This window comes from Balearica regulorum, chromosome 1 (assembly GCF_011004875.1).
Source record: "Balearica regulorum gibbericeps isolate bBalReg1 chromosome 1, bBalReg1.pri, whole genome shotgun sequence".
In the NCBI taxonomy this organism is placed as follows: Eukaryota; Metazoa; Chordata; class Aves; order Gruiformes; family Gruidae; genus Balearica; species Balearica regulorum.
Window position 1 is genome coordinate 189,422,062 of NC_046184.1, and position 20,593 is coordinate 189,442,654.

General features: G+C 43.9%; 2 protein-coding genes across 6 annotated transcripts in view; one reads left to right on the forward strand and one right to left on the reverse strand.

Moving 5' to 3' along the window:
- The window catches only part of WDFY2 (WD repeat and FYVE domain containing 2), a 72,132-nt gene extending 62,530 nt beyond the window's left edge, over positions 1–9,602 (forward strand). For 2 of the 3 annotated variants that reach the window (XM_075741894.1, XM_075741895.1), the window contains exons 8-12: positions 1,540–1,645; positions 5,002–5,103; positions 6,516–6,646; positions 6,991–7,099; positions 7,749–9,602. In XM_075741894.1, coding sequence (XP_075598009.1) covers positions 1,540–1,645; positions 5,002–5,103; positions 6,516–6,646; positions 6,991–7,099; positions 7,749–7,778 — 478 coding nt within the window. In that variant the 3' untranslated portion in view covers positions 7,779–9,602. The remainder of the gene's footprint in view (positions 1–1,539; positions 1,646–5,001; positions 5,104–6,515; positions 6,647–6,990; positions 7,100–7,748) is intronic. The other variant, XR_012833335.1, reaches the window with a different exon arrangement.
- Positions 9,603–15,470: 5,868 nt separating this feature from the next.
- The window catches only part of DHRS12 (dehydrogenase/reductase 12), a 31,512-nt gene continuing 26,389 nt past the window's right edge, over positions 15,471–20,593 (reverse strand). For all 3 annotated transcript variants that reach the window (XM_075741896.1, XM_075741897.1, XM_075741898.1), the window contains one exon: positions 15,471–18,527. In XM_075741896.1, the coding sequence (XP_075598011.1) occupies positions 18,400–18,527 (128 nt within the window). In that variant the 3' untranslated portion in view covers positions 15,471–18,399. The remainder of the gene's footprint in view (positions 18,528–20,593) is intronic.

Here is a 20,593-nt window from a genome sequence, read left to right on the forward strand (position 1 = left end):
TTGGACAATTAGTCTCTTTTTCCTTCACACTAACTTTTTCCATGCTACTTTACCTACATTCTGAATTCTAAGTAACGTGCTTTACCTATAGGGGCCCTCGCCATCTCCTCAATGCAAAGAGGCTTCATCTTTGCACGTACAGACCTCACATTTGCGTAGCATAGTAGATTTCTTTGAAGAAGAGTAAGCCTGTCTTGAGCAGAGAGTAGAGATCAGAATGGCTCTGCTTGCAATGACCTCCTAGCCTTTTAAAACTGGCAATGCAACAAGTTTGTTTCAGTGTACTGGGAGCGCATATACATGGGACTTGCATGCCAGACTCAGGCCTGGAGAGGCAAAATCCCATGGTGGTTTTGGTCTAACACTTTCTTACATATTCATACGTTTCTTTTGAGTCATGCTGCACTCTGCTGAGCGATTTGGATGCTGCTGGGATTTCAGAGCACTGCAGAGCTCTTGCTGAAATTCCCAGATCACCCTTGTACCCTACCAGTGGTCCTTGCTAATGTACCGCTGCTAGATTTATTGCTGTGGAAATTGGTTCTCCTAATATGAAGTTAGCTTCTGGATGTTAATCTGTGGCAGAGCTGTTGGCTGGCATACAGCATAGAGACCTGAGCCTAAAGGACTTAAGAAACATTTCACCTGATGGTTCCATGGGTGCTGTGAAGGCAGGTGTTCTGGAAACTCATTCGTCTCTGGAGGAGCAGCCATATGCACAAGCAAATGTGTTAGCACGGAAGTGCTTTGGGTAGACAAGACCAGTGGTGGCAGTAAAGAAAACCAAGTGTTGTGGGTTATTTCCAGTCACTGTATGCTCAGTTACTGTCTCCCCATAACTTTTTTTTTTCCATTACAGTGTCGTATGGTCTTTGTTTCCCAGCTTGTAAATAGCTTGAGATGAGGCCTAGTTTTCTTTCTTTTATGAAGGTATGAGCACAGCTTTGGGGGTGTAAACTGAATTATTTCTCCCATGTTGCTTTTTCCTTAAAAGAAGAAGAAAAAGCACCTATGTCTTCCACTTTACCTTGGGAAGGCTTAGGAACAATTTAGTGATTCCTATATTATTTATGAAACTCTCTATGCTTGTTAGTGCTAAAAGAAAATCTTCAGTAGTTCTTCAGTGCTTTGTTCCTGAATGTTGCAGAGATTTAAAAAAACAAAAGTTGTTACTGACTTTCTGACAGAAAGGTACGTTACTGGGGCTGCATTTATGCATCCAGCTGTGCCTTCGGAGAGGTCCCTAGCTGCAGCTCTGTTCAGACTTCCCAGTGCAGCTGGGAACTCCCATCTCCGGAGCAGCAAAAGTAGTTACCAGAACAGGTCTTTGCTTTTGTGGATCCTACCCTGATGAGCAACACTCTGGTTCTGGTCCCAGCTGGAGAGCAAAGACTGATTTGCATCCGATGGGTGCCATGTACAGTGAGGGCAGGAGGGAAACATGGGTAAACAAGTGGTTTATACTGGTTTATTTATTCTACACTTACTTGTATACTAGCCATAGATGGTTGATTAGTAACTGTCTTGTTTCTTTTTCAGCGATAAAGTTCAGTCTCTCTCCTATGCTCACCACACTCGGCAGCTCATCTCCTGTGGTGCAGATGGGGGAATTGTCGTCTGGAACATGGATGTTGAGAGGCAGGAGGTAGATACTCGGTTCTTGTTGATTTGGTCTGAAACAGTCTTGGGAAGAAGGAGCCTTTCCAAAATATGCAACCTTCAACCTAAACAAGATCATTCCAGGCTTTAAAAATGTTTTTGGACATGCTCCAGTTGTTATACAGCAATTATGCCATGCCTTTGATAATATGGTATGGGGAAATTGTCTGGCAGAAAATGTGTATTAAGTAGGCTGCTAAATGTCTCCTACCCTTTACATTACTGCTCTGAAAGACAGCCTCTAAGGAAGGCATTGTGAGATGTTCTGCTTTGTTTTTCAGAACATCATGAAAAGTATTATCAGTTCAGAGGTAAACGGATGGATTGATAATTATCAGGGTTTTTAAAGAAAACAAAACAGGAAAGCTCTTTGTCATCTCTGGAAACCTGCAATCCAGGGTTTTTCTTTTTTCCTGTTCTCGCTAAAAAGACATTTAACTACAGCTTCAATCTCAGCCACTACTTGGTCTTGCATCCCTCTGGTGCAACCATGTGGAAGCAGGATAAATGATGACTTTTCTGATCCAGACAATAATATTTCACCCACGCACTCCTAATTGCTTTTGTGCTGCACAGCCAACGAATGTAAGCGGGTGCAAAAACGCACCCCGAGTGTTTGGTGCTGTGGGAGCAGCCTCCGCTCGGCAATTTCTGAGACCTGACTCAGAGAGGGGGAGCGAGCGCTGCGCTGAGTGAGTCAGGCGTCAGCGTGGCAAATCCTGGTAACATGAGTCACAGCAAATCTCTGCCCTGTTCCTACAGGGGGTAGGAAGGCACCCTGAGTCCCCACAGCGGGTAGGACTGAGCAAGGCTTTTGGCAGCATGTGCTTTCACCAGCTTTGCTGGTTCTCAAGGGTTTTGGCCTCCCCGGGTCGTGTGTGTCTCCCTGGAGCAAGGAGAAAAGCTAAGTGGAAAATTGGATTTTAAAAAACTACTGAAATAGGCCTAGGCAGGAACTGAGCTCCTTTTTTAATGTGAATTAGTATTCCAGTTCACTCTCTTTAATTGCTAATCTAATGGCCAATTATGTCATCAGCTCCAAAAGTGAAACGAAAGCAGAGCGGCTTCCTCCTTCCCAACAGATGTTTCCTTTTTGCTGCAACTCAAACATTCAGAAATGAAAACCTTTTTTATTCGCTGCCTTCGAAAGGCTACAGTAAGGGTTAGGACTCGCTTGTAAAACAGGCTGCAATGCTGTGAGAAGACTGGCTTAAAAAGTGGAGGAGAGATATAATTAGCTAAATGAGGGCTTAGCAGCAGGTGCTAACAGGTGCACTGCTTTCTCCAACTATGGCTATATGGGCTTGTTCATGTTATATCAGTAGCGCAATAGGGTGTTCATGGTGCAAAACCACCACCAAAACATGAACCTTTGAGATTTTAATACCAACCTTGGTTTGGGGTCCTAGAACATTTTCTTCTGAATTTTGGCTTTGGTATCTTTGCTCTTATTTAAGGGTTTTCTCTTTGTGATGTGTGCTCAGTACTCATTTTGACGCTATCGGGTTTTCCTGCATCTCTGAGATTGCATTAGAGTGAATTAAGCCATTTTAACCTTTGATTCTCTATTTTAATCTCTGGTTTTAAAAAGCTATAAGAAGACAACATCTGAAAGACCCTAGAAGCTGTGCTTCTATTTGACTACAAAACGGTTACTTGTCACAAGCAAAATGTCTTCTTCATCTGTAGTGTTCAGGTGCTTAAGAGACAGAAACTTACACACGTGGATGTAAATCTGTAGGCATTAAACAGAAAGACTGTTGTCGATAGAAAGGACCAGGATTTGCCCCAGAAGAATGAACTGCCTTCAGAGTAAACTGGCAGAAGAAGCTGAAGCAGGAGGTTGCTTTATTGCTGGGGGTTAAATCTATCCTGGGAGCTGAGGGTCTCCACCAGCCTTACCTTATCTGTGCCTGGCTTTTGTATTATTTTTAATTCTTAATCTCAGCTGTGTTTCTTGCCATTTTAAATTGCAGCACGTGAGAAGCCAGTGGCTCTGATAAGACAACTGCAGTTTGCTAATAGCACTTCTTCACAAAGTATCAAATATTATTAAACACTAAATCTCATGGGGTTGGTGGGGCTGGTGGGAATGTGTAGCAGCAGTGCCAAGGCAATGCTGGCAGGGCTGTCCTGGTCTAGCTGGGGCTGCCCTGCTGAGGGGACAGGACAGACTTGCTTGCCAGCACCAACCCTGGGCTGAGCTCTTGTCCTGGTGGGGCAGAGAAAGGAGCAGAAGTCATCTGTGGGAAAGAGTGTCGCTCTCACTAGGCCAGGTTAGGACAGATGGACTGACAGCCAGCTGGAGAGGAGTCAAGAACCAAGATCCTTCCTGAGAGTCCCATCCCCCGGAGGGTTTCCTAAACATTATGGGGAGACACACAGCATGTCCCCCAGCAGCTCAATGCAAGACAAGTGTCAGGGAACCCAAATGTAGGGGAGGAGATCGACTGCCCCTCCACATGTCCCCCTGCCACTTCAGGAGTTTCCTGAGCTCTTTCAGGATCTGGCAAGACTTGCTTCCCTACAGGGCGTCTGATTCATGCTACTCCACACAGGAAAACCTGGCTGCAGGAGAGAGAAGTGCCTTTAATATTTTCTTTCTTTTCTTTACATCTTATTAGCCTCTTCATCCACAGTGTGAGTGCAAAGCTACACACTGCATTAGGAAATGGAAGACTTTTCTTCCATCATCTTTCTGTAAAAGGAGGGAAAAGAGCTGGTTTAGGTTTTAGGCTTGTTCGAGTGAATCTCATCTGTCTCACCCCTATGTGTGATTTGTAGCACAGATACCTCTGACAGCAGGAGCATCTCACACAGTATTGAAAGAAAGAAAGAAAGAAAGAAAGAAAGAAAGAAAGAAAGAAAGAAAGAAAGAATAATATAAAATCCACATCAGCATTTCAGATACCTTCCCCTTTCCTCCAGATGAGTAGCTTGGCTATTGGAAATACTAATTGCCCCCAGTTGCTACCAGAAGCAACAGCAGAAGGTAAATGCTGTCCAGACAGGACAGAATATTTTTATATGCTTAATTCCAAACTTGGAGAGGTGGGGGAGGCTTGTTTGTTCCTGGGTTATTTTTTATGGTCTTATAATCAAATGCTGCTTTGTGATGTGGGTGAGACATGTCCCTCCTGTGTCCTTCAGGCTCAGAGCTGAGCCAAGAAAGACATCCCATGGAACAGTCAAAATGTCTTCTTGTGAAAATGGGGGGTTTTAATCAAGTTTAGTTGACGACATTACTGCACCCCAATACATCTTTCTTGTCCTGAGTCTAGGCTCCATTGGAAGTTTTTCTGTTTGTTGCTTATTCCCGCTTTGTGTCTTTGTGTGTTGCAGACTCCAGAGTGGTTGGACAGTGACTCCTGTCAAAAATGTGACCAACCTTTCTTCTGGAACTTCAAGCAAATGTGGGACAGTAAGAAAATAGGCCTCAGGCAGGTTTGTATTGGTCCTCTGATGTACTAACAAGGCGCAAATGGGCTTCTGTCTCATAATAGATCACAGTAACCTTTTTTCCCCTAAAGTCTTGAGACCTTGCACTTTGTTCTTACACTGAGTGCTCAACAGTAGGACAATGAGCTCCCCTCTGATCTGGCTTGATTTTGTAGGCAAGAGGAACACACTTCCTTTTTTTTTTTTTTTTTTTTTAATGCAGCCAGTCCCAATAGCAAATGCTGAGTAAATTGGGTTTGAGCCATCCATGGCTTTAGCCTTGTGGGATTTTGCTTATTGTTAGTTGAATGTGTTGTAGAAAGAAATTTGCAGCTGATTTTTGGAGATTGTGCTGGAACCAAAGCTGTTTTCAATGAGCTTGGGTAAACATCTGTAACTGCTCAGGCTGTGTTGGAAAAGGCTTATTGGTCTGCTTGGAACATGTTGCTGCATTTTCCTGCCCAGCAGGAGAGGGCTGCAGATCGCAGACCTTTGGGAAAGGGGTGTAAAAATACTGAAAGGGATGTTCTCATGGAGCTCGGAGAACTCAGGTGTCTGGGGCAGAGCTGAGCTGCATCTTCTCTTTATGTAATGCTCATCACCGCAGAGCCTGGCTCTCCTGCAGCTGGCAAGGCAAGCCTTGCTGTCCTACACAGCCAGTGCATGAGAAAACGCCAGATGGGTAGCATCAAAATGCAGAAACACTGGTGCTTCTGGGACTGAAAATGGCCAAAGGAGTTGACTGAGATGATTAGGTGGTAGATGTTTATACTTAGAGGCTGGGATGGGACTCCAGAATCACATTGCACTAATGTAGCCCTGTCCTGTCTCAACCTGGAGATGTTTTAATGTGTCACGTGCTGCTGAGCGGTGGTGTCATCCCCTATACCCCAAAGTGAGACTCCCAGGGACAGGGGTAATTACAGCTCCTAGCCCTGCAGCAGATGCCTGGCTGGCTGGGACACATCTCCTGGGTGCATAGGGGGGACTCTTTGACCTGTCCTCCCTCCCATCTCTGGCTGTGCTAACGAAAAGAGGACAGCTTGGACTTTCTTCTTCCACCTTCTATCCTGTTGAAAACCCCCTGTAACACTGGTCACACTCAGTGTAGAAGCCCTGACCCACAGCTACATCCACAGATGTCAAGTGGTCGAGACAGCGATGATTTACTGGGTGGTGTATGGTGTCACCCTGGGGCTTGGGAGAGAGGTAGAGTCCACCTAGCCTGGGTAGAGCTTTATCTGCCACTTCCCAGTGTCCATGCTACTGATCAGCTGCTGCTGCCCCAGGTAGTGGAGAAGGGGAAAAAAAGTAGGATCCCCCCACATTTATTCTGAGGTCCTTGCGTGTTTTTATCTTCCCTGGAAGAGATCTGGGTTTGTGGTTGAAAAAGTCTTTCTGCGTGTTGTCTCCTACAGCATCACTGCCGGAAGTGTGGGAAAGCTGTGTGCGGCAAATGCAGCTCCAAGCGCTCCTCCATCCCGCTGATGGGCTTCGAGTTCGAAGTGAGGGTCTGTGATAGCTGTCACGATTCCATAACAGATGAAGAGTAAGTGTGAACACTGAGCCCGTTTGCACTGGAGCAGGGCAAAACTCCTGCCTCTGGGAGGGCCTGGGCAGATGCGAGGCTCTGGGAGGGAGCAGCCCAGCAGGGTGGTCCCTGGGCTCTTTCAGCAAAAGAAGCCTCTGGGGTGCCTACCAAACTGAGAGGGAAAGAGGGCCCTCCACCCCTGCTCCTCGCATGCCAGAAAGGTCTCAAAGTGGAGTTTACAGAGAGGTTGCTGAATTAATGACTTGCAGCAGCATTCAAATACTTCCTTCCTCAATAGAGAGCATTTTTGGGGAAAATCCTGCAGTCACAGTCTTTGCTGATTTTTGGATTTCTTTCTTCAGGCGGGCACCCACGGCTACTTTCCACGACAGTAAGCACAACATCGTTCACGTACACTTTGATGCCACCAGAGGATGGCTATTGACCTCGGGGACAGACAAGGTTATTAAGGTAGGAGCGAGGAGGTTGCTCTAGCTCCTGTATTTCATTTCCCCTTCTTTCTCCGTGTGGTTGCAAGTATGTTCTACCTGCTTTCTTCCACCCAGAGACCTCTCACTGATGGACTTCTGCCCAGTATGGACCAAAGAGGTCTTGGTCCAATGAAGTTATTGCCTGAAGGGGCTGGGACAAGTGTTGACTGTAGCTTTTCCTCTGGGAAGACAAACTGTATTTCAACATGGCGAATCCGTTTGTGTGGCTAGATAAAGAGCTAAAATAATGAATAAGTTTATAAGAAAGCTTGACTAATTTTTAAAACACCCCTCACAATGTGTTATGACTATGCTAATTATTCAAGTTAGCAATATAGTGGGGTTTTTTGGTTTCTCTTAAGGCCAGCTATGAACCTGGCTCATAAGGGTAAAAGCATAGTGACGTACAGAATGTCATTTGGTCAACCTCCTCCAGTCTAACATGAGTGCTGGAAAACAAAATCAAACTTCTGCAGGCTTGCTGCATCCACCTCTAACCACATAGCCTCCCTTAAGCAAAAAAAAAAAAAAAAAAAAAAAGTGCAAATTATTTGAAGATGACATTTATACTATATTTTATTATCTTTTACCATTATTCATTATGTTGTTATATTTTATTGTATTAACAGCTGTGGGATATGACACCAGTAGTGTCTTGATGGTACATCAGTGGAACTTGAAGGGTGATATTTACAGAAGAAACAGATTTCCTAACCCTAATCATACTGCAGAAGATAGATAATGCTGGGCGCATATGGCAGATGAGAAAGGAACTAATACGTTTACAATGATTTTACGTCCTCTGCTTGATCAAGGCTGAACATTTGCACGAAGACTCTTTCCACTTATTCTCAAAATATACAAGAAGGTATTTTTTTAACTAATGGTTTGTACGATCTGACTTCGGTTGTCTTGAGTTTGTTTGGAAAATCCGTGTGTGGTGCAATTTTTAGGTTTTATATTTCATTATGTCGAGATACTTGCTGCTTTGTACAGAGGGTTCTTGGGTTGTGTCTTACTGTGGGAGTTTTTGGTATCAGCATACTGTATGAGGCAATCGGCTCTCCCCACAGTGAGTACCTATTGATTTGGAATCTTTCTGCTGACCATGCTCTCTTCAGTGGAGGAGCTCCAGGTGTGGCGTTGAGTGTTCTCCGGGTGCATCACCAAGGAGCTGATGGACTATTGCAATTCCTAAAAGGGCTCTACCATCTACTCGTCCTAGCGGACATCATCCAGAGAGCATTTTATTGGTTTGTAGTAGCTAAAATCCAGCTTCCTGCCTCTTTCCTTGCTGCACAAGTCACAAAACCAGGGGGCCAGGTTGCTTAGCAACTAATTTCTACAAAAACTGAAATAGTTTTCCGGCTCAGAGCATTACATGGAGCACACAGACCCGTTTGAGTTTGATGAGGCTGACAGGTTGATTCAAATTAAATTATTGGCAACAGGAACTTTTGGGAGTGTGTGCATAGGGGTGGGGAAGATCTAAAACTGTTCTAGGTCTGAAAAGTCTGGTTTACCTCTACCTCTACCTTGTGCAGCAACATTTCAGCATTTATACCTGTCTGTGTTGTTGAAGATTAATTTGATTTTCCTGTTTTCCATATGGTTACTCATATTTATTTTTTCATATGCTGATGGTTTTTATTAATTTCCTCTATAGACCAGAAACTGATATTGCTGAATGATGCCCATTTTCCTGTTGTCATATTTTACATTTAAGTTTAAATAAAAAGTATTTAAAACCCTGGATTGACCAAAATTACCTTTTTAGAAGGACATTGTCAAGATGAATAAACAAAAAGCCCATTTTTTTCCAAAGGGATCTTCTTGGAAGGGTCAGCTCTCTGTTCCTTTAATCCATTTCACTTTTTAGCACGCTATTGCTGATGCACTTCGAAGAAACTGGTGTGGAGAATAGAACTGCAGACCAGACCTACAGCTTTCCTGTATCTCCAATTTAAGCAGGCCTCGTGGTCTGTAGCTGCCGTGACACAGCACATCAGAGGTGCTCAGTCTTGCCCCAATTTTGGACTTTACTTTTCCCCTCTAAAACAGGGAGGCCATGACATTTAGCACTACAGAGCACATTGCTACCTAGAGAAGCTTTGTGGTTTTGCTTGAGTGATAACACCAAAAGAAAATAAAGCTTCTCCATTTTTTGCCTGGTAGTAATTCACATTTGAGGAAACAAGAAGGTTAACACAATCCGTGGCATTAATTCTAGACTGGTGATCTGCCGCAGTGAAGGGTGAGTGGACTTCTGTGTGCGTGGTGCAGGACTGCTATGTATTTTCAGGGAAAATTCTCTTTTCAAACATCCTATAAACTGTGCTTAAGCATTTTGCAGTCATGTTCTCCAAAATGATGCCACCTTGGTTTTCCTGGTCATACAGCCTGTTGTTGGTTCCCCTCTAGGCAGCATATTTTAAAGCATATTTTCAAACATAATTCACACATCATTAAAAAGATTCTTTTTCCAACTTGAATGTTAATTGTTTTCTAAGTCCTCCCACTTTCTCTCCTGGAAGCTAGATGCTTGTTTCCTCTTGGAAGGCTTTTCATTGCACCTTGTGCATGTTTTCTGATGACTGAAGTGTTCTTGGCTGACAAAGCTATGCAAGATGAGCAAGTTGCCTGCCAATATTTCATTCCAGCTGGAGAAGATGTGTGAAACTTTGCTGGACTAGGCTGTTCCATGTTACCTTGGGCTTGGGCCCTTTTGGCCGAAGACCTGACTTGCTTTGCTGTGCAGAGAATATCTCACACAGTGGCAGAAACATGGGAGCACCGAAGTGAACTTAAGTCACCGTTCAGCACTCTGTTCCTGAGGAGATGTAGTGGTTGCAACAAGCCTGGGACTCCAGTGTGAATCATGCTTACACTGATGGAGCGGTGGAGTCAGCAAGCTGAGGATCTGCCCCAGGTCAATGTCTCGTCCTTTTAAACATGTAACATCCAAACAAAGGTGAGGAACTGGCTCCAAAGGAGACTAAATTTGGGAGTGAGGTGTGTTTGGACTGCTCTGCAGTAAACTCCTGGCCAACCCCTCAGTGTTGCTTGTGGGTGGATGTTGGGTATACAAATCCGTTTTGCAAAATTTCCCTCTCTGTTCTTTCTGACTAAACAACTACCTGCAGGGTTCTCTGAATTTAAGCTGAACATCCCCTTATCTTGCAGTCTCAGGAAAAACTAGTCTTGGCTTAGAAAATGATATAAACTGAAAGTGAAGCTGAGGGGGACAGGGAAGTTTGTCCCTTTGAGCTATAATGTACATGAAGGGAAAATAGGTGTCTCTAATGAAAATAATAATTCCCAAATGAAACAAGGATTTGACACTGGGAGAGTTAAAATGCCTGCCTTCCTGTTCTGCCATGTTAGGGTAACAATCTGTTTCTTCTGTCTTCTAGATCTGCACTAAAAGGAATCTCTGTTGCCTGGTCCTTTTCTTTCCATTTTAGTTGCTGAATAACAAATCTGAGCTATTTTTATGAATTGCATTATGGGGGAGAGGAGGAAGGTGTCTTTTGGTACAGATGCAGCACCCCACACCCACTCAAACAAAGCAGAGTCCCCTTTCCGCAGGGCTGCTGAAGTGCAGCAGCAGGCTTTTAGTGATACCTCCTGCTGTGGCAAGGGGCGTACAAGCAATGCTGGCCTTCCTCTGCTCTTCGCTTTGGAAAAATTGATTTTCATTTCTCTCTTAGGTGGTGCTCCCTTGGGGAAAGAAGCAGTGTTCTTCAGAGCATCTACCTGCCATTCTTGGCTTTAAAATGAACAGTATCTGTAGCACTTAGGGAGGTGGTGGGACAGGTGCTGGTCACATAGACAGTGCCTGAGCAGCTGACGTGAGCTGCGTGTTCCAGGTCACTGAAGGAAGATCAACCTGAGCCCCAAACGTCAGTCTTTTTAAGCTGAAAATGCGTAAAGGGAAAGTATGTGGGCAACTGCTTGTAACGAAAGCAGCAATGGTCGTTCTGTCTGTAAGAGGCTGACATCATGGTTAGCCATGGCTGAAACAGGGTAGTGCGTAGGGTTAAAGTCAGCCAGCGTAACCGAGGATAATCCCGAATGGTGACATTAGTGTACTCAGCTGTTAGCGCTCAGCTGGCAGCACTCTTGCCTACAGCTGCTCTTGACAGTGAAGCCCAAGTGACCTCCCCAGCTCGTCCTCTTGAACTTGAGGCCATCACCTGAATGCCGGCACATTGACTCTTAGCATATCAAAAGTGATAGCGATAGGGTGGCAAGAGTATCTCCAGTACTGGGAAAAGGAAGGATGCAGATGTTCCTTCTGCACAGGGTTGGTGGCTGGTAAGAAGATGGATGGCTGGGTGCACAAAAAGGATTGTGCATCATCCAAAAAAGATGTAGGGGAAAAACCAGTTTGCTTTATGCCTGCTGAGGAAATCACTGTTAGAGAGAAATATGCAACTTTTTTCCCAACTGTGTCCAGTTCTGGGCTCCCCAGTACAAGAGAGAGATGAAGCTGCTGGATAAAGTCCAGCAAAGGGCCACTAAGATGACAAAGGGACTGGAGTATCTTTCCTATGAGGAAAGGCTGAGAGAGCCTGCAGAAAAGAAGGCTCAGGGGGACCTCATCAATGTATATAAATGCCTGAAGGGCAAAGGATGGAGCCAGGCCCTTCCCAGTGGTGCCCGGTGACAGACCCAGAGGCAATAGGCCCAAGCTGAAACATCAGGGAACGCTTTTTCACTGTGGGGGTGACTGAGCATCAGCACAGGTTGCCCAGGAAGGTTGTGGACTCTCCATCCTTGGAGATACTCAAAAGCCATCTGGCCATGGTCCTGGGCAACTGGCTCTAGCTGACCCTGCTTGAGCAGAAGGGTTGGACCAGATGACCTTTCCAACCTCAACCATTCTGTAATTCAAAGTCCACTTGATGTCAGCATCTACTGCATGGGTTAAAAAATAAAAATGGGTTAAAAAATAAAAATAGATTAAAAAAAAAAAAAGTCTCTTTAACTCTAAAATACTAGGGTACTAACAAATTAGCGAATGCTACATATGTCTGTTCTCGCTGTTCCCAATAGGATTTGGGTAAGAACAGCCAAAATTCTGTTTTGTAGCACATAGGAAATAGGTCTACGATGTGCAGTTTTACAGGGCCGTGTCCTTTCCAGGAGACAGCACTGAGCACGGGGATGTTTTCAATTAGGATTTAGAAGACTTTGTTTCTATATGCAACAATAGTATGCAACAGTAACAACAAACTTGATCCTTTTTTTTCAGGATGGATTAATATGCTAAGTCCCTTCAGCATTGACCTCTTGTGTAATATTGAGGAAGAAACTGATTTTTCTCTTCAAAATTGCATGTGAAATTTGGCAGGAAATCTTTGATCCTCAGAAGAAAAAAGTGGTCCCTAGTTTGACAATAACCTGAAGTTCTGGAATTTAAGTTTGAGATTAACTGTGTGTGGTCACATGTGACTTTTCATTGCATTTTTCCTAGTTTTGGGGGATTTTCCCTCGTGACCAGTCTTTGGCCATCTCTGAAATTTTGTTTGCTGCAGGACAACATTGTGCTGCTAAGAACAGAAAGAGGTTGAGTTCAAAGGCATTGAAATCGGTGCCATGTGAGGACATCGAACTCAGAACAAAATGAAAACAAGGGAGCACCATCTACTGGCAAAGTCTTTCCAAAGAAGAGATGCCAAGAGAGAATGTTATCAGCATACACAAAAAGCCAGTAGTGTAGAAATGAATATTCATCAGCACCGTACAAAGCCGAACCACCCTCTGTCCCGGCAGTGTAAGCTGACCAGCAGCCCTGGTCAGGATCCAGAAGCCACGAGAAGTGCAGAGTTGGTCTAGTGATGGGGTGGTAGATTGAGTTTATGGAGATCTGATTTCACTTTCTTGTCCTTTGGTTTAATCGCCCATTAGTATTTATCTACCTCAAGTAGTGCTGTGAGAAACACATTAAATGCGGAAGCACTTTGACATTAAAATGATGGGGAAGAGACACATCACATTTGAGATGGTGCAGAAGAGGTGTCAGGCCTTATGAAGATACAGGTTTTGCATCACTCCAGTTGGTTGTTCCCTATACATTAAATAATCTGAATTTATTAAAGGTTTTATCACCTTTGTACTTTCCAGGCTTCTTTACACATTTTTTTCATCCCTGTTCACTGAATTCAGCACCTTTGCAGATGCTAACCAAATACAAACATTTTATAACAGGTCAGGGCTTCCCTCAGCCGTGAAAGATCCATCATTAACACCTTGACTTGGTCCTGTCTGAAGAAAATTTGGTGGGGTTGCCACCAGCAAGTAATCAAGAAAGTTTCAGAGAAAAAAGTTACGCAAACTTGATTTATCTTTGTTATTACCACCAGTTTCAGCTGTGGTTTAGTCTTCTGAAGGCTGAGCGTTGCTTCTGCCTCTCCACTTGGTATGTTAACTTTGCCATACTGACCAGTGTCTTGTAGGCTTTGTTGTCTTTCAGAGTACAGGCATTTTACATCATTTAAAAAAAATAAATCTGACTGGCTTTTGTTCGGGTCAGTGTTTTCTAGGAATGCTGCTCAGCAATTTGACCATCTTTTCTGCTAATTATTACGTAACACTTTCTAGTTCTGTTCCATTCTGTAAATAAGTAAGTGTTTCCAACATAACTGAATAAATTGTGCTAGTTTAACCCCACTAAATTAATGTCTATCAGCTGCTGGATATTTGTAATGAGGGATTTGGGTTGTTGAGGTTTGACTGGACCCGTTTATCTACCTGTCCTGTGAATTGGCATCAAACTGACAACTATTGTATGCGCAAGCGGGGTCATTCCTCTGCCACAATGAATTCTCAGCCCGAGCGCCTGGCAGTGGGTGAGCAGCCACGGGAAGCAGGGTGTTCGGGCGGTGAACAAATTGCACGATTTTCTGCATCGCCCCAAGGCTCCCTGCAGATTGCAGATCCTCAGCTGGAAAGTCAAGGGAAGATGCCCAAGATGATTTTTAACCATCAAGGAAAACGCCATGTCCCGGCAGCTGCCTGAAGTTTGCACCAGTGCAGGTTTTACCCCTCTTCCTCTGTTCCGGCAACATTTTAACCCTTGAAATACCACTGCCACTGCTGGCACAGCAAAGGTTTGAGCTGTTCCTCGCTGAAATCCCGGCCTGCTGAAGACCTTTGGCCAGGCTGGCACTGCTCTTTGCAAGCATTAGCTTTTGTCCTGAGAGAGAACAAGTTTCCTTCCCAAGAATACATCATTTTTCCTAATGCTTATCAGGTATCTCCCTCTAGAGAGAGGAAGATAAATACTGACCTACTTCACAAACTGAACTTCTTAGATTTGGTCACTTTTAGTCCCAGAAGTGTTTTTGTTACACTCGTTCCTCATTAGACCCCATGGCTTTTCAATGCTTTCTTCCTCTCATTGTCTAGGTCAGTGCTGTTAGGATGACTGCAGGAATCCAGAGTTTTCAAGTCATCTTATTTGCATTTCGAAATTACCTCCTGTAACCAGTCACTGGGTCTGCCCAAATGCACCCAGAACCACCGCTCCCGACAAAACAAGGAACGTAAGCCTGGGTGACAAACAGGGAAATACTCCCAGCTGAGCCAGGAGAGAGCCGAAGTTTCCTGCTGCCATTCAGAGGGATAACAGCTTGTTTAAAAGGACACTGGGAGGATGTTGCCCGGTTTTAGATAAGAAGATCTGGTGTCATGAGAAGGAGAGCTTTATTTTTTTGCAAGGAGCGTGAGTGCAACACACACCGGGAATGGAAGAAGGGCACAGGCAAAAGGAACTTCTGGATTAAAGTAGTTTCTAGCTGTCCTTCTCCAACCGGGGCCAGTAAGCGCCAGGTTGTTCTCTGAAAGAATAACTCTGTGTTCACTCTCCACTCACTGAGTGAAACGTTGGTTAAGGAAAACCAGTACTGCTCTTACTAGTTACTGAAAACCAGTTAATGAAAATTAGTACTGCTTTAAAAAACTGCTGTTATTCCAAAAATACAATCAGTGATTGAATTGGAAATTGAAATGTCTGGCCCAGGGCTGCGTCCCACCAAACAAATCCTTTACACCGAGGTTTTCAGCACTGACTTAAGTCTGCGTACACTGAAGTCTATAGCAAACTCCCCTCTCTGAGCGCAGGCAGGGCATGCTCAACATCCCACCTGAGTCTTGTTTAACGGCAAGCGCTGTTCCTGCTTCTGTCCTGTTCCCAGCGAGTGGAACGGTCTGAGTGTGGAGCATTGGGGCAGCATGGAAACTGGCGGGTGTGTTGGAGCAATGGCAAACGGTATTTGCATTTACTCCAAAAGAGTGAGGCACCTGTGGGAATGCCCTGCTATTTGAAGGCAGACAGCAAACAATTGTTTATGCCTTTAATCAAACATAGGTTGTTTTATTTTGTTTTGTTTTTTACAAACAATGAACATGGTCCAGAAATGAAACTTAGGAGAAGAGGAAATGCAGTTTACAAAATCCTCTGATATCTGTTACACTGACACGCTAAGATGTTCACCCATGACAGAGAATTCTTTCTGCAGCACTGGTATCACTGCGGCCAGTCCCTCTGTGCTGCTGATGGGCTGTGCGCTTCCGTTAAGCCACAGGGAAATAAATGCCTCTAAGCATGGGCTGTGGCACCAAACTCTTCGTGCAAAATCCCGGAGCAAAAACCTTTCGACTAGGTGATTTCACAGCATAAAGAAAAATGCAAAAGCCTTCAGAATGCAAAAACCAAGTGAGGTCAGAGTCACATCAGCCTGCAAGCTGACACAAAGAAGTGTTGGGCTGAGCATGGAAAGGGCAGGGTGGTAAGAACAGCTGCTGTGCTTATCATTTGGCTCCTATAAAGCAGGTGTGGACTGAAGGCCTCAGCCCATGCTGCTCAGCAAGAATTTGCACCAGTGCATGTTTCTGGTAATCCACCATCAGATGCCATTTTGCTCTTGCCCCTAAAATTTTATAGGTGGCACTAAATGTATTTGCTTACATGCAGGTACAAGTCATTCTGAATTGGATTAACGCAAAGCATCTCACTGGCTTTACAGCCACACGCTGTCTGTGCTCTTGTGCAAAGAGGCTGAAATAAAACATCATCGGCACCATAATACCAAAGCGTGGGAGACTTCAGATTTTGTTTCTAATCGCCGTCCTGTGTTTTAATTCTTTTTAAATCACAAGTGCTCTTAAACCATAGTATCTGACTCTTACACTGTGACCAAACTTTGATTAAAGCAGTTTTCATACTTTTGGTTTCATTTGTAAGCTGTGACTAAAAAGAAAAATACAGGCTATTCAAATACATCAGTAAGAGAATGCAGACTAAAAGATATGGGGTTTATATATATATATAGTGCACTTTTGGTTATTTTTTACAAACTATTTAAATACCAGTCATTAAACTTCTGTACTGCGGAGCTAAGAAGCTACTTGACTTAAATACTCAAGAATGGAAATGTTTTTATTAGCCTTGCAGCTACTGGATTGAGAAATGTAGTTACTCTATATGTTTCCAGCCATGCTCTTGTGTTCCATAACTGTATTTAACAGTGTGAACCATGGAATATGCTGATACCAGACTTCTAGGAAATAAACATCTGTACAAGCCTTGCTGTTGTTTTCTTTCACTGTAGTGCGAGGAGGAGTGAATCTTCTTTCTTTAAAATGAAGCAACAGTTTGAATGCTGAGCCAGCCTCTTCAGGAAAAGCTGTGACAGCCTGACATGTCTCAGCACTGCTTATCATGGGAAAACTTACTTCAGGGCCTCTCTGAGGGTAAAGCCTTTATTTCCAAAGAGACTGACCATAGACTGAAAGGAGAAGGTTTTTTCCCAAACTGATACTCAATAGGATGTCTTTGAATAATGAGTAAATGTCATCAGCCAGGACAACTTTTGGGAAACTAAATTATGTAAAGCAGACATTAATGAGTTCTCCTCTGCCCCTGGGCATGGCCTTTAGCTACCAGTCACCACAGAGAGCTCAAGAACTCCTGTGTTAGAGTTGTGTCTAGGTCTTTGGTCCTACCATACTGGTCTACAGCCACATGTGAAACAGTAGCACAGCTTGGTTGGGGTCTGCATGCAGTTTGCTATCATCAAACACACTCTGTTCAGGAGAAAACGTGTTACCACTATTGTTATTAATAGTCTTGGCTTTGCAGTACATCTGAAAGACATAAGACAAAATGAAACCTGTCCGAATGTCTTAAGTCTGAGCTGGTTGTCTTCACCACCAGTAGAAAGATGTAGGAATGGAGGGGTTGTTTCTTAAACCAGACGTAGTAAATCACTGTGGAAAAGCCTGTTTTTTCTCCTGATTTACAGTGAGAATCCCAATGAGTAATTCAAATGTCCACAGGTCAGGTAAGATGAATCCCATCCTCCGTGTCTGGAAATAAACAGTTCCAGGCAAAATACAACCTTCTTATCAGGAGGTGGACTTCTCTAAAACCTGTGCCCCCCAGTGTTCCCTTCCCTCCCTTAATCCATTCATAATGATAAAGCAATTCCCTTTGATCTTTCACGGAAATGGCAAGCACCAATGGCTTACCATGCTATTTCTTTTCACGCCTAGAGTAATGCAGCCCCTTCTCCTCTGGATCCAACATGTCTGGGTGTGGCATGTGTTGAAACCTCCTACTTCATGGCATCTTGATATAAACGGGATAATATTCAGCCCTGGCTCCATAAAGTAATGTGGAAGGCATTTGGCAGCGTTCCTAAATTCCTGCTGTTTAAACACAAGGAAGCAGATCCCTTCTGCATACCAGCACTGACTTATAGAAACTGAAGGCCATGAGGAATCCTCCCATTTAAACTAGGCAGGCGATGCAAGAGAGTTTCCGCAGTCCTGGTTATAGGTTTGAGCCCAGTCACCCTCACGCAGTGAAGAAAGCCACCAACCTGGCAAATACAGCGGTTAAATATTGCTTAAAACATTTACTGCTTCTTTCCGACGTCTTTCATGAGGGCTACTGAAGGTACATTCCTCTGCATTTTGGGTAACTTCAAAGTCCTGGGTTTCATTTTAATGCCTCCAAATTTTTCTTCTAATCCAAAGAACACAACCTTAATGTCTCTCAAGACAGCAGGTGCATATTCACAATGGGAGAGACTCTCAGCAGCAGGAAAAGAAAGGAAAAAAAATTTGCAGGCACCACTCTCCCCCATGATGAGAACACCTGAACACTATTTTTAACAGGGCTATGGCATCCTACTTCCCCTCAACAGCAGGCACACTACAGTACTGTTACTGTGTAATTAGATTTGTGGTTACGCTGTGTCAGCAGTGACACTAAGTTCCTGGAGATGTGGATTTAAACTTCTGGGAGAATTCTTCCAGCATCTCCATTAGCTTCTCCTCATCTTCTGATGGACTGTGGGTGCTTGCCAGGGGTAAGTGTGTGGGGACTGGTTGCCTGTCTGAAAGAAAAATAATAAGAAACCTTATGAGTAGATCATGGGAATTGGACTCAATGATCCTTATGGGTCCCTTCCAACCCGAGATATTCCATGGTTCTATGACTTATCTACTACTACTAGCACAAAGGAGATTTTTCTGCTAGTCAAAATACTTCCCAAACATACCTCATGGTCTTGAAGCCAGGAAACTTACCTTTTAGGTTTCTATAAATAACATTAGTTAAGCGTATCTTCCAAACCACTAACTAAACTAATTTAATTTGTATTCTGGAAATAGAATGATTGTCCTTTTGCATGGTATGACCTGACTAGGGAGCAAGAGACCTCATTTACAGCTAGGGACAGGATAAAGGAAGGCCTTATTGGGGGTTTACACCTGCTCTCTGTCACTAGTGTAACTCCCGTGGACAAAGACCAATAACTTAAGATTGTTGCTGCAGGCAGAGGTTGCTTTTTCTGCATGAGACAGGATTTTTCCTCGCCTCCTGGATAACATTTCTAGTGCTACACAAATTCCCCAGCTGGAACTTTGTAGTTTGGATATATCTTAAAATGCTTACCTTCAGCCTTAAAAATAAATGGTTAAATTCTAATTGCTATAGAACTTACGTTAATTGCTCAATCACCAGAAGTAACATGTATCCAATATGAAGATGTCTGACCAAATTTGCTACATTTGATGCTTTGATTGGTTTTCCAAATCTTGTACTCCTCGCTCACTCTGTGTATATATAGCCATATCACTATCCATTCCAAGGGATTTTCCTCTCCAAACCCATGGTATCTAGAGCCTGGGAACCTTATAACAGTGCCCTCAGACGTCTGCGAAGCAGCCGTCAGAGTGCTGGTGCAGCAGTTACTCTATTAAATAAGTCCAACTTCCACAGTAGCCAGCTGAGACTAAAAGAATAAGCTGTTGCAACACTGGGCAGCAGATTTCTCTGAAAATGTTATCAGGCTGCCATCAGGCTTCCCAAGGAGCAGAGATGTTTGTTCTCTTAAGAGCAAATGTTGTAACTGGCTGCACATACCACATAACCTCTGCTCATGGAAAACCGAGGAGAGAGAAACACACAGAGAAACATTCCCTTCTCCATCACTGAATATGAACTGCTTCCTACTTAAATGTAGTGCTTCCAGTAGCCTGTGCTAAAGTTTGAGAACTCTGTGTGAAAGCCAAGTTCAGCATCATGGAGAAGATGCTTCTAGTCTTTGGCAAGCAGGACTCTGTCAAACATTATTTATTTTGGCAGATGCAAAGCATTCTGGTTGTACGAGTCATGTTCTCACTTCCTTTTTTTTTTTTCCTGAGGAAAAAAAAAAAAGCTGGCTTTGGTTTGCACTCAAAAGGAACCAAATAAAAGAGAACGGAGGAAATGGAGGGAAAGTATGACTGATTCAGGAAATGGCTGTCTACCACAAGAGCGGGGTCTGTGGTAAAGCGCTCCTGCAGACAAAGGGCCTGAAGAGGGCCCATACTAAGGGTGGTCAGAGGGCTCTCAGAGGGCTCTAGAGAGAGAAATAACAGACTTCCCTATTTGATAAGCACAGGACAGGGATACAGGAATTCTCTTGCAGCCTTAAGAGCAGTCATGCCAAGCCCAAAGCTCTCAGAAGTAATTATCTATAGCTAAAGAGCCATGGTGTGTTCCCTGTTTACTAAAGCCAGGCATAGACAAAGGCCAAAGGCAGGAGCCTGGTGGAATTATGATCTAGAGCAAGAACAATGGACTTACAAAGACCACTGACCAGCTGGGATGTAGGGTTTCTGCATGCACCACATGATGACGTGAAAAAAGTCTGGTTAGATATCTGTCAGCCAACACTGTGTGACTGCCTGGGGGGGGGGGGGGGCAGAAGGGACAAAGTCACCCAACTCCAGAAAAGTCTGAACTTCTTGAACACTGTGCCAGAAATTCAGTGGATCAGGATTTGAGTGCCACATCCAACAAAAGTACTGGAGTTACTTTTTTTTAAGCAATTACTCTGAGTTTTTCCTTTTTCCTACAGGCCTGACTTGCATTACCATTAAGACGTCTATCTATGCTTCCAGCTGCTCCTACCAA